Source organism: Sapajus apella, unplaced genomic scaffold, assembly GCF_009761245.1.
Source record: "Sapajus apella isolate SASKATOON/1434 unplaced genomic scaffold, GSC_monkey_1.0 scaffold142, whole genome shotgun sequence".
In the NCBI taxonomy this organism is placed as follows: Eukaryota; Metazoa; Chordata; class Mammalia; order Primates; family Cebidae; genus Sapajus; species Sapajus apella.
In genome coordinates this window covers 139,983-153,815 of record NW_022437082.1, presented here as the reverse complement: position 1 = coordinate 153,815, position 13,833 = coordinate 139,983, and the positions used below count along the sequence as shown (strand labels likewise).

General features: G+C 39.0%; 1 protein-coding gene across 3 annotated transcripts in view; it reads right to left on the bottom strand.

Annotated features, from left to right (window-relative positions):
• TMEM185A (transmembrane protein 185A) overlaps positions 1–13,833 on the bottom strand; it is a 33,243-nt gene that overhangs the window by 5,316 nt on the left and 14,094 nt on the right. For 2 of the 3 annotated variants that reach the window (XM_032264149.1, XM_032264150.1), the window contains exons 2-4: positions 9,087–9,263; positions 6,261–6,468; positions 1,985–2,068 (exon numbers count right to left, since the gene is read on the bottom strand). In XM_032264149.1, coding sequence (XP_032120040.1) covers positions 1,985–2,068; positions 6,261–6,468; positions 9,087–9,263 — 469 coding nt within the window. The remainder of the gene's footprint in view (positions 1–1,984; positions 2,069–6,260; positions 6,469–9,086; positions 9,264–13,833) is intronic. The other variant, XM_032264151.1, reaches the window with a different exon arrangement.

Sequence of the window (13,833 nt, the reverse complement as noted above, 5' to 3'; positions counted from 1 at the left end):
TCCCGGGCACGTGGCTTTGTAGGTGCTGTTCAGTTTCACCATTCGGAAGCCATGTGTTTTGGGCTCTCATCCCGGTTGTAGTTTGCCTTCCCCAACCGGTAATGATGTTGCGCATCTTTTCCTGTGTTTTCTCACCATGCACATATCCCCTTTGCAAATTGTCAAGTCTTTTGCCAATTTTTAAATTAGGTGTTTCTTTTTGCATTTTTGAGTTTTTAAGAGTTCTCTGTATGTTCTGGGTGCAAGTCAAAGTTTTGATGTGTGCTTTGCAAATATTTTCTTCCAGTGTGTGGTCTGTCTTCATTTCAGTTTTGAGGAAGTCCAAATTTATGATTTATTTCTCATATGGACCATATTATCAGTGCCATTTCTAAGACTCTTTGCCTAATTGCAAGCCCCAAAGATTCTGTCCTTTTTTTTTTCTAACAGTTTTACATTTTCTTTTAGGTCTAGATTTGAGTTGACATAGGAATTTTACTCCTCCTGACCAGCTTGGAGTTGTTGATTTTAGGCTTTGCTGCAGAGCCTATGCACAGCCTTTCTTTCCCCTTCCCCCTTCTGTGATGAGATTCTCCTTTTTACTGAAGTTCCCTTCATGGGTGAAATGTTAGATCTCAATAGCCTTACTTGTTCTCTCTTGCTCACTATGGGAAACATGTACTCAGACTGCTTCATTCACTGCAACCTACACAGGATTAAGGGTAGAAAAAAAATCTTTCTTCTCATTTGTGGAAAGCATTCAAAATTACCTATCATTTGACATTTTCTTATACTAAAAATTTGGTCTTTTTTGGATATGTTTCCTCCATATAACAACAGAAACAGTTTTGAACCTAATAACATTTTTGATTATGAATGTTTTATCAAAGACTTTGGGCAGAAGAGATTAATCTCATCTTTAAGTATGGAGTGTATTTAGCTTCCCTTCATTTCTTCCCTGCTCCCAATTTTTTACTATACTTTTTACTTTTTAAAGGTAACTATATTTAATACATAAAATATCTTGTATGTAAAAGTATACATCAAACAAAAAAGAAATTAAAATAGAAACAAAAACACTAGCATGACTTCACGTCCCAGTGGCAATGGAACTCTTCTGCCTTTGGTCTCAATCTTTTTTCCATGCGTTTAATAGTGGAAACTATACTGTGTTCTCTAATTTCTACCTTGCTACTTATCTTTCTATCTCTCCATCCATCTACCCATTTATTCATAGTTAATTTCAACCAAATGCCCAGTAACTGAAGTCACAGTTTAGAAATATGACATAGATGCCACCACCAGTAAGATAGTAAATGGGTATGGCGTTTTGTGTTTTGTTTTGCTGCTGTTTCTTTTCTGAGACAGGGTCTCGCTACATTGCACAGGCTGGTCTCAAACTCCTAAGCTCAAGTGATCCGCTCACCTTGGCCTCCCAAAGTATAGCTTTTGGAAAAGCAAGCTGGCACTGCAGTATATGTATATAAGAATCTCAAACAGTTCCCAACCTCTAGCCCAGTAACACTATTTCTGGACTATTTCCTAAGAAAACAACCAAAAAAAAAAAAAAAAAAAAAAAGGCAAAGATTTTAATGCATAAACATGTACACTGCAGCATGATTTAAAATCATTCAACACTGGCAACAATGGAAATATGGTATTTTAGAAATAAGAGGATGGTTTGATACATGCACCTGAAGAATATTTTGCATCAATTAAACTTTAGAAGTTATGTTTATAAAGAACTTTTATTAACATTAAATGTTTATGATACAACATTAAAACAAAAAAAGTCAGGATACAAAATGATACACATAGTTATATTCCAACTGTTTGTATAAAACATGGACATAAAAAACACTAATCATGTTATCTCCAGATGGTGGGATTATGGGTGATTATTAAGCTATTACTCCTGCTTGTCTGTCTTTTCCAAGCTTTCTAAAGTGAGTATGAATTACTCTTATAAAGAAAAAGAAGTTTAAGGATTTTAAAAGTTACATACAAGCCAGGGCCAGTGGATGATCTTGTCCAGTCTTAAGGCAATGAATATAAACTGGAGAATGTTGACAGAACACAGGATTTCTAACTAAAAATGAAGAGAAGAATCAGTTAAACAAAATATAATTTGCATTTAATACTGCAATAATTTGGTTAACACACTAAAAGACAATACACATTATAATACAGTGTAACTTGTATAATATGATGTTGCACTGGAAACTCCTAATTTTTGGTACCAGATGGGCACAGCAATACTAAGGCAAGGGGAACTATGGCTCGGCCTGCTGCCTTGTCCCTCTGCTGTCTTGCCTTTTCTGGCCCGAGGCCTAAGCACAGACGAGAACCTTGTTTCCAGGTTCACTGGAAACACAGGCTAAGTGCAGTAGACCACTAAGCTTCCTTCATGCCCCTTTCAACAATATTGTCTACTCAAAACCATCTTGTATGTCCTTCTTCTCATACCTCAGATTTGCCCTTGAATTGCACCTCTTCCTTTCTGGCTCCTTGAGGACCCTGTCACATCCAGCCATCAATTATAGATTCTTTACTGTATGTTTAACCCCACCCATTCCATTGATCCCTTTTAGCAGCATAGAAACAAGTTAACTCCTTCTCATTAAAAACAAAAACCCCCAAACCAAATAAACCCACCCCTTCCTTTGATCCAAGACCTTTCTTAGCCTCAGGTTTCTTTATGTGAGACAGTAATGAATATATAAGCCCCTACTATCTCATCTACCATTCCCAGCTTCCTCCATTGTGATCTGCCCTCCACCCCCATGACCACCAGAAAACAGCTCTCATCAAAGTCACCAATAACCTGGAGGCAGCAAAAACACTTCAACCGGCATCCTACTGATATTGTGGATGACTCTTTCATGTTCGCTCCCCTCCTCCTGGCCTTCTAGAATCCCACCATGCAGTCTTAGAGCCCTCTGGAGTGCTCTGGTAATTCCTTCTGTCTCCTTTTCCCCCTCTTTAAATGGTGATGTTCCCCAGAGCCACGAACTCAGTCTTCTCTCCCCCCTCAGGGAGACAGACACACAAAGACACATACTTTCACTCACCCATTGTACCCTGGACTGAGGGAGAAGAAATTTCAACCAGACCGTTGGCTTGTATTACTTCCTTAGTGGTTAGTTCTCACATCTGTCTCCAATTTAGCCTTCCCGCTGTGTAGCAGACACAGCTGTATATAGGCCACTTGGCTCTCCTAGAGGCACCTCAAATGAAGCCAGTCCCAAATAGAGATCATTATCCCCTGCACCTTAGAACCTTGTCTCTCCTCTTTCTGTAGCCTCCCACGTCATTTTGAGGCCCAACAGTGGTCTCATTTCTCAAGCCATGGGCCTGGGAATCACTCTCTATTCTTTTTCCCATGCTCTCGAGTTCTGTCACCACACCCTGTCCACTGTACCATCCAGACTCTCTTGAATCCCGTGCCCACTTTCTATCTGATGACTGCCAAGTGAGGTGTTCTTCCTCATCATCCCCCTATCACTTTGGCAACTCCCTTATTAACCTCTCACCTCCAGCCCAAATGCTCTGCAGGCTGCTCCTCACTCTGGTAAAACACATTCTGTCCACAGAATCAAAATCTAAGACTGGGCCCAGAGCTTCCCAAAAGTTTTCAGTACACAGGTACATAGGGAACTTCATAATTCCTCCGTAAACCTGTAGGCCAAAAGAAATCCCTAATATGGCTGGAAATGTCAACAGTTGCACTGATTTAAGTAATTACGTCTAACTTAGTAAGTATTTCTGTCCTAAGTAGCCATTTGAAAAAATAATTCATGTAAAACTAAAGAAAAATGTTTATTTTAAATAACCAAAACTAATTCCCAGTTGGATGCGTGTGCCTGTCAGGTGGCTCACCATTTCCCACACCTTAGAATCAGACAAGGCACTCCCACTCTTGTTGCCTGTTTTTCACCTGAATTTTCACACAGCACTGGCCTTTTTCTTTTTCACAACAACTGCCAAAAACCCAGCTTCTTAAAGATATGATGTCACTGAAAGGAATGTAATGTGGCCTAAAAATAAACCTGTAAACCATTTCAAGCTAGTAGTTTGTATGATGTCTCAACAAATGTCAGGTATTAACTGTTTTCCTCAAAATATCCACTATCCCTTGGTGCCCTGTGAGTGCAGTGGGGTGCCTGGGGCACTTCAGCGCAGGCTCTGTGGGCTGAGGATGTGGCCCCTATTCGACCCAATCCCTCTGTAGAGGCGCCCTTTCTTCTCAACTCCCACAGTTCCTTCCTTTCCACCTTATGCTCCTGTCATATCTGAACTGCTACAGTCCACTCAGCTGATGGAGTGTCTCCGGCCTCTAGGCTTCCACATGTCCTCAAAATGCCATCCCTTCCCTCCCAACACAGGGCTCCTTGGAAGATCACCTTCCCATCTCTGTATGAGCCTACTCCCAACCACCCCCTCACCAACATAGGTACTTGTTCTTGTGTTAACAGGGAGAGAGAGCTCACTTCTGGTATGTGGTTTCTTCCAAGGGTAGGAATGCCAAGTGTGAATATGTGAAAGACTTACTTTCTATAATTCAGGCCCAATGCAGTCCTAGCCCTTGTATAGTTTTCCCTCAGTATCTGTGGGGGACTGGTTCCAGGACTCCCCATAGATACCAAAATCCACAGATACTCAAGTCCCTGATATAAAATGGGAATTGCAGGGAAGGTGAAAGTGGACCATCAGACACTCTCCCTCCATAGCCCACTCCTACCTACCAGTCACACCCATGCTGTCGCCTTTCCACCAGCATGAGAATCAGGGAATAGCTCCCTCTGTTCAAGGCCAAACCCTTCCTGGTGCTCTGGGTCCCATTGTCCCTCTGAGTCCCACGGGGCCTTGTTCCATCATTGTCCCTCTGTCTAGATACCTTTCCCCCATGCCCAGACCTGGGGTCCGAGTTTGTATGCCTGACCCATAGCTGCTATGTTTACTTCCTAAGCCAACTGCAGTCTTCTTCCTTCACTCTTTGTCCATAGTTCTCCCCTCCACGCATCAGGAGTCAGCTTTGGGTCCTCAGCTTTTGTGCAGTTATGTAGTTATGTGCCTGGGCTTTAGAGTTGGGCTGACTGAAATGAAATCCTCATCCTGCCCCTTCCCATGCAGCCATGAACAAATGACTTACCTTCTCTGTATTACCTCACGGGTTGTGAATATTGCATGTGAGGTGCCTCACCCAATGCCTGGCACACAGTAAGTGCTCAATAAACGTTATCTGCAATTATTTTCATTACTAGTATTACTAGTCTTGGTATTTTATTCATCTGCATATCCCCTATGATTAGGGGAAAAGGGCTTGGCATATAGTAAATACTTGATAAATGTTTATTGAATAAATAAACAAACATCAGGATATAACCAGAGAGCAGGGGAGGTGCCAAATCATGGGGTCTGGGGTTGGAAGATGGTCAGTTTTGAGTGTCAAATGGCTGGGCTATAGTACCCAGTTATTTAATCAAACACTAAGTTTGGTGTTGCAGTGAAGTTACTGACTTTGAATAAAGAAGACTACCCTCCATAGCATGGGGGGAGGGCTCATGAAATCAGGTGATGGCCTTAAAAGCAAAAACTGTGGTTTCCTGGAGACGAAGAAATTCTGTGCCAGGATTGCAGCATCAACTCCTCCTGGGTCTCCGGCCTGTCCACCTGCCCGGCAGATTTCAGACTTGTCAGCCCCACAATAATGTGAGCCAGTTCCTTAACTCTCTTTATTTGTATATCTGTAACTAACCTATTAGTTCTGTTTCTGTCTGATTGATACAGGATGTGAAGCTGGGAGAAGGCTGATGTCTTGGGTGAAAAGCCAATGTTCTAAGTGAAGAAAGAAAAATGATTATTTCCATTGTCTTTTGTTGGCTTACTGTCTCATGATTTAGAGCTGTTAATGTTCAAGCTCTTCCTAACAAAGAGTAAGAAATTAACATCCGAATAACTGAGCAAAAGATTTTACTTTTGAAAACATTCTCTTTTTTTTTTTGGAGACAGTTTTGCTCTGTCACCCAGGCTGGAGTACAATGGTACAATCTAGGTTCACTGCAACCTCCACCTCCTGCGTTCAAGTGATTCTCCCACCTTAGCCTCCTGAGAAGCTGGGATTATAGGCATATGGCACCACGCCCAGCTAATTTTTGCATTATTAGCAGAGATGGGGTTTCGCCATGTTGGCCAGGCTGGTCTTGAACTCCTGACCTCAAGTGATCCACCCACCTTGGACTCCCAAAATGGAAAACATTCTTAAATATATGAAATCTCACCTCTAGTGACCTGTCATGTCGAAAGCCCCAAACACAAGCTGCAACAGACACCGGGGAAACGAAGAACAGTGGCATGAAGACCAGGAGCCAGAAATGGCTTCCCCTCTCGATTCTGTCACAGACCAGAACTTCAAACATCAACAAGAGCAAGTGGATGCCTACTGCAATCAACATGGCTTTAAACTCCACACATGTTTCTCCTTCTGCTCTAAAAAGGGAGAGAAGAAAACACCCTCAGTTCAGAACCTCCATTATAAGCAAGCAGTTCAGGGCAAATACCAACTTATGTTGATACTTTGAATTTTGCTTGTAAATTCGACAAAAGCAAAGGGAAATCAGGTAGAAGGCTAACTTAAATGTAAGCTTTGATAGGCAATCTCTGAAACACTGAAGAACTACTACAGAGGTCAGGGAAGGATAACATGGGGAGAAATGCCAGATGTAGGTGATGGGGGGATGGAGGCAGCAAACCACATTGCCGTATGTGTACCTATGCAACAATCCTGCCTGATCTGCACATGTACCCCAAAACCTAAAGTACAATTAAAAAAAAATCCTACACAATAAAATATGAATAACTTAAAGAAAAGAAATGAACATTACAACAAAACCAGACGTTAATGTTTTAACTGTACAAGGATATTCTCAAAAGAAATAACCAGTTATTATTTCCCTGACAATGTACATAAAAACTTCTATTCACATCTTTAAATTCAACAAGAGTTACTTCCAAGATTATTCAAGCTGATTGCTTCTACTGCTAAAACCAGACAAATACCCCTTAAGTCTCATGATCTTTATTTTTCAATGAATTAAAAACCACATAAACTACACTTCACACAATATTATAAAAATAACTAGTTCTATGAACAAGTGTCAGTTATATTTCAACAAGATATAGTAACTATTGTTAGGTGCTATTCTTAAATGTAAATAAAAAGTATAAATGATTTTTATTTTTCTTTCTATTCCATTAAGATAAATTAATACCTGCAGATCGAAGAGAAAGAAAAAGAAGAGTTAAAACTGTTCTCAAACAAAATCAGTTTAATTAGCTAATATCATGTGTAATAACCTAAATGGATCTATAATTGAGCAATGGTAAGCCCACCAATCAGGAAAAGGCTCTATAATGCATTTGAAAGGCCTACAATGTTTATTCTAAATATAGAGAAACATTTATGATATACATGTCTTGAGGGTGATAAATACACCAGAGGTTAGATCATAGAGATAATGCTATCAAAGATTATTCCTGTAGGACTCAAGCGTGTTCCACGGGTTAATGTTAACATGAGAATGACCACGCCCATACATTCCTCACATTCAACACCAAATAAATAATTCTTTCCTTGCTCAAAACATCTTAAATAAAATCAACAAAGAGAAGTTTGAGTATATTCTGAATATCAATTAGTAGAACCTAAATGTTTAACTTTTCATTCTTTGAGAAGCAAACATTAGATATCTGAAAATATCTCATAAAAAAGAAAGCATATACAGCCACACAGGTCATCAATCTTTCAAAAAAAAAAAAAAATCTAAGAACTTTGAAACAGCTATACATGAATGTCTCCCACCTGCCAAAGCTCTCTGTGTAACTGTTTTACAGCTCTTAGATATGTATGTGATATGTAACTTACACAATCTGAATCTTAGAGTTAGTAAACAAGAATTTAAAGAGTTGAGGTAGTGGCGGGGCATGGTGGCTTATGCCTATAATCCCAGCACTTTGGGAGGCCAAGGCAGGTGGATCACCTGAGGTTAGGAGTTTGAAACCAGCCTGGCATGGTGAAACCCTATCTCTACTAAAAATACAAAAAATTAGCCAGGAGTTGTGGCAGGTGCCTGTAATCCCAGCTACTCAGGAGGCTGAGGCAGGAGAATCACTTGAACCCAGGACGTGGAGGTTGCAGTGAGCCAAGATCATGCCGTTGCACTCCAGCCTGGGCAACAAGATCAAAACTCCATCTCAAAAAAAAAAAAAAAAAAAAAAAAGTTGAGGTAGTTTCAACTTCACACTTTTCCCACATGAGCAGCTGCCTACTGGGAATTCCTTTACTCCTCATCTTCCTAGTGAAGGTTCATAATAGCCTCTCACTCTTAAATCCCCCTTTTTTCCTTTATGTAGTGACAGTCTCTGTGGCAGAGAAGGGAAAGCCTCTCACAGGTCCCAGAAACACCAGGCTGCATGCTGGAGTGAGCCAACTCCCAGGAATTTGGGTCAGCTGAGGCATCCAAGAGCAGGGAGAGCAAAAGTTGGAAATGGTAAAGGGTACCCCTCTCCACTGCCCCCAAAGGCTCTGCTTTCCTTCTTAGCATCCAGCCCTCAACTTTCCTCATTCCCCAGCTGCTGTTTCAGGGACTCATGGTCTCCTGGCTAAGACACCTCCCCACACTGATAATAGTCCTCAAGCTCTGGGGCTAGGAGGGTGGCACAGGGGAGTCCCAGTTCCAAAATTTGAGCTGGAGAAAGATCTTTCATGAGCAAACATAATATGAGTGTCTTCTCCTAAAAACGGTGGTTTCATGCTACTTAGTCTAGTATGGCATACCAGTTCCGTATTTGGGGTGCATTTTGGATTATACAGGTATTTGTAAGCTGGCTGGCAACTTAATTACCCCCAAATGGTACTGCTTTTGTAAGAAAATACATACCCAACACCAAAATTTCAAAAACACAGAAGAGATTTGTTAGCTTAAACTATAGTTCTAACACCCCAGATAGGTAGAAAATAAAATGGTCCTTACTTCATCAAAAGTGAGAAAAGTCAAGATATTGCTCCCTCATGATAGTGACCAATGGGTTTTATAAAGCAGTATTACCGATATTGAGGATTTCGTGCCCAGACTCCAGTTCCAACTGAGGCTCCAACAATGACCATTAACTTCCACAGCCATATTGGAGCAAAGACAGCCCAGTAACTCCACTGTATGATGCCATCCAAACGAAGGGCCAGCAGCACAGAGAACAGCAGCAGACAGGCATAGATGAGGAATTTACTAGGAGAAAAGGAGAGTCAGAGGATTCACTTTTACAAACATGTGATACTGAAATGGGGAGTAATAAGAGCAACATCTGTCAGCATGTAAAAGGAGTCACTAACTCAACAACCATGTATTGAAAAGGTCTATGGGGCAGACATAATGTGTTAGGAATAAAAGAAACATAAAGAAGACTAAAATAAGTCTCCTGCTTTCCAAGGCTTCCTCATAAAAGGAAGTCCACACAGAAACATATAATACAGCATGATGTTTGTGATAAGAGCTTGGAAGAGGAAATACAGATTGTGTCTGAGGCACTCAGAAACAGAGAGGTGATGACCCTGGAGCTGGTTCCAGAGGGCAAGTAGAAAGCTGCCAGTGGGAAAGGAAGTAAGATGAGGAAGTATTTCAGGCAGAAGGAACTAGCTATACCAAGACACAGAGACTGGAAAAGGCTGACATGCTCAGAATATGGTCAAGTTCTGTCACTGGCTGATTATATTTCTAAAAAGGGAGCCATCTGTCATATTCATATGGCATGAACATTTTAGTATATGTATTATATTTTCCATAACTGAATAAGTTACACATACACACATGCTCATCCCATATAAAAGGGAATTGCTACAGAGGATGTCCTTGAAATATTAACTGGAAATTACACTCTTGAGGACTTCTATTTCCAGCCTTGATATAATAATAGGAATATAATTTACCTTCCCACCTAAATAAGAAACTTGGATACAGTCTACAAAAGAACAGTTTTCATACACTGACAACAGGCAGTGGAGAACAGGTGAGAGGGAGGAAACAAAGGAAGTAAAACCTACTATTGCCCCAGTTTGTGGATTAGAGGCAGTTTCCAGGCTGAAGCAAGACAGTAGTTAAAACTCACCCCTATCAATAACTATATTAAATATAATGGCCTAAATACCAATTGAAAGACAAAGATGATCAGATTGGATAAATAAGCAAGACAACTATATGCCATCTATAAGAATCCCACTTTATCTATCTATAAAGTCACAGACAGATTAAAATCAAAAAGAAAGAAAAAGTTAGACCAAATAAACACTAACCAAAAGAAAGATGAAATGACTATATTAACATTTGTTTAGTCTTCCATTGCTGCTGTAACAAATTACCACAAGCTTAGCAGCTTAAAACAATGTAAATTTATTATCTCACAGTTCTATATAACAGAAGGCCAGATGGGTTTGGTTGGTTTCTCTATTTGGAATCTCACAAGGCTGAAATCAAGGTGTCTGTTGGTAGAATGCTTATCAGGGGACTCTGGCAAAATCCACTTCTAAGTTCATTCATGTTGTTGGCAGGATCCAGTTTCTTGTGGTTGTAGGACTAGAGTACCTATTTCTTTGCTTGCTGTCATCTGGCAGCTGACCTTAGATACTAGGGGCCTCTATTGGGCTCTTGCAAATAGGCCCCTCCAGGTGGGCCCAGTATAATCACATGAGCCCTTAAAATAAGAAAACAAAAGAGTTAAGTTGGAGAAATGTGGTGGAAGAGATGAAGCAGAAGTCAGAGAGATTCCAGACTTGAGAATGATTCAGTCTGTCACTTCTGGCTTTGAACATGGAGGTAAGGAACCATGAGCCAAGGAATGCAGGCAAGCTTTAGAATGAGAGAATAACTCACAGCTGACAACCAGCAAGGAAAAGGGGACCTCAGCCCTACAACCCCAAGGAACTAAATTTTGACACGAGCCCAAATGAGCTTGAAAGCAGATTAATCCCTGTAGCCTCCAGAAAGCAATACAACAGTCCTAACACTTTGATTTTGATCTTGTGAAATTAGGCAAAACACCCATTTGAGTCATGCTGTACCTGGACCTAAAGAACTAAGAGACAATAAGCTTGAGTAGTTTTAATAATTTGTCATGGTAACAACAGAAACTCATGCTAATAAATACATCTTCAAAGTCCCCTTTGCCATGTAAAATAAGATATTCACAGGTTTCAGGGCTTAGGGCCTGGATATCTGTGGGAGTGGGGCATTCTGCCTACCATACCGTAAGACACAGTATGTTTTTGAACAAGGACTATTTCCAGGGACAAACAGAATTAGTTCATAATGATAAAGGGGTCAATTTGTCAAGAAGATCTAACACTCATAAATGTTTATATGCCTAATAACAAAGTTTCACAATATATGTAGAAAATACTGATCAATCTAAAAGGAGAAATAAAAAAATCGAACTGTTATAAATGGAAATTAACATTCCTTTCTCAGTAACAGAACATACACAGAAAATTACTAAGGATATATATGATTGTAGCAACACTATCAACCAACTTGACCTAATTAATATTAATGAGTTTCTCCCAACACAAGCAAAATACAGATTCCTTTCAAACACACGTGGAACATTTACCAGGACAGATTGAATTCTGGGCCATAAAACAAGGCTTAACAAATTTAAAAGGACTGAAATCATACAAAGTAAATAAGCACAATGGAGTCAAACTAGAAATCAACAATAGAAAAATATCTAGAAAATTCTCAAAATATTTGAAAATTAAATGCCATACTGCTAAATAATCCATAGGTCAAAGACCACGAAGAAAATTAAAAAAATATTTTGAATTAATCAAAAGCAAAAACACAATATGCCAAAATTTGTGAGATACACTAAACCAGTACTTAAGGGAAATTATAGCATCAAATGCTTATATTAGGAAAGATCTCAAGTTTCTAAGATTCTATCTTATGAAACTAGAAAGGGAAGAAAAATTTTAAAAAGCAAACAGAAGGAAGAAAATGATAAATATAAGCATATAAATCAATAAAATGTAGTAAAAAGGCATTAGAGAAAAAAAATCATACAACTAAAAGCAATTTCTTTGAGAAAATAAGAAAATTGGTAAATCTAGAGCCAGAGTAATCAGTAAAAAAAGTAGGCTCAAATTACTAATATCAAGAATGACAGCATGGATATCACTACAAATTCTAAAAATACTAAAGGGATAAGTAGGGGATATTATAAACAACTTTATGCCAGTAAATTTCTTGAAACAAAGACAAGGAAACTGCAATTCTAGTTAAAACCCTTTTCACAAAGAAAATGTTAGGCCCTGGCAAAATCTACCAAACATTTAAGGACGAAATAGCACCAATTCTTCACAAACTCTTGCAAAAAAGATGAGGCGGGAACATTTCCCAATTTATTTTAGGAAGCCAGCATTACCCTGATACCAGAACCTGACCAAGAAAGAAAACTACAGACCAATATCTCTCATGAACAGAGATGTAAAAATCCTCAAAAGACTTTAGCCAATTGAATTCAGCAATATATAAGGATACTATATTAAGACTAAATGTGGTTTAGCTAGGATTCCAAGATCATAATCTTGGATTAAGATCTGAAAATCAGTTAATATCCTTCGTGGTATTAGTAGGCTGAAAAAGAAAAATCACATGATCATCTCAATAGCTGTGTAAAAAGCATTTGACATAATTTGCTACCTATTCAAGATAAAAGCTCTAAAGAAATTAGGAATAGAGAAGCATCTATGAAAAACCTATAGTTAAAATGCTTAATGGTGAGAGAAGCAATACTTTCCCCTTAAGACAGGAAACACAGCAAGTATGTCCACTTCAACTTATCTATTCAACATTGTACTAAAGGTCCTAGCCACAACAATAACATAATAAAAAGAAATCAAAAGAATACAGTTTTGAAAGAAAGAAGTAAACCTGCCATTATCTACAAACAACATGATTTTCTGTGTAGGGAATCCTAAGGAATTTACAAAAGAACTAGTAGATCTAATACGTGAATTTAATAAAATTGAAGTATACAAGATAAAAGTACAAAAATTAATGTATTTCTTCTATATATTAGGTATGACAAACTGAAAACAGAAATTTAAAAATATATATCATTTACTGCAACTTTCCTATAAATTTAAAACTATTCAAAAATTAAAAGTTTATGAAAAATCCACCACTTATAAATAACATCACAAATATAAAACATTTAGGGATAAATCTAACAACATACATGCAAAACCTATATACTGAAACCTACCAAACACTGGTAGGACTGTGGGGAAGTTATAAACAACAGAAATTTATTCCTCACAGTTCCAGAGGCTGGAAGTTGGAGATCAGGATGCCAGCATGGCTGGGTTCTGGGAAGGGTTATCTTCTGGGTGGCAGAAGGCAGACTTCTCATACCCTTCACATGGTGAAAAGAGAGTGAGCTAGCTCTCTGTTCTCTTCTTATAAAGGCACTAGTTTCAATCATGAGGGCTCCACCCTCACAACCTAATCACCTCCCAATGCCCCACCTCCAAATACCATCATATTGGGGATTATAATCAATTTGTGATTTTTGAGGGGAGGCATTCAGTTCACAACTACCAAGAAAAATTAAAAATCTAAATAAATGGAGAAATATACTGTGTTTATAGATTAGAACACTCAATACTGTTAAGATTTACATCCTCCATGTATTAGTTTCCTATGGGTGCTGTAACAAGCTACCCCAAAATTGGTGACTTAAAATAGCACACATTTATTATCCTGAGGCCAGAGGTCCAAAAAGGGTTTCACTGGACTAAAATCA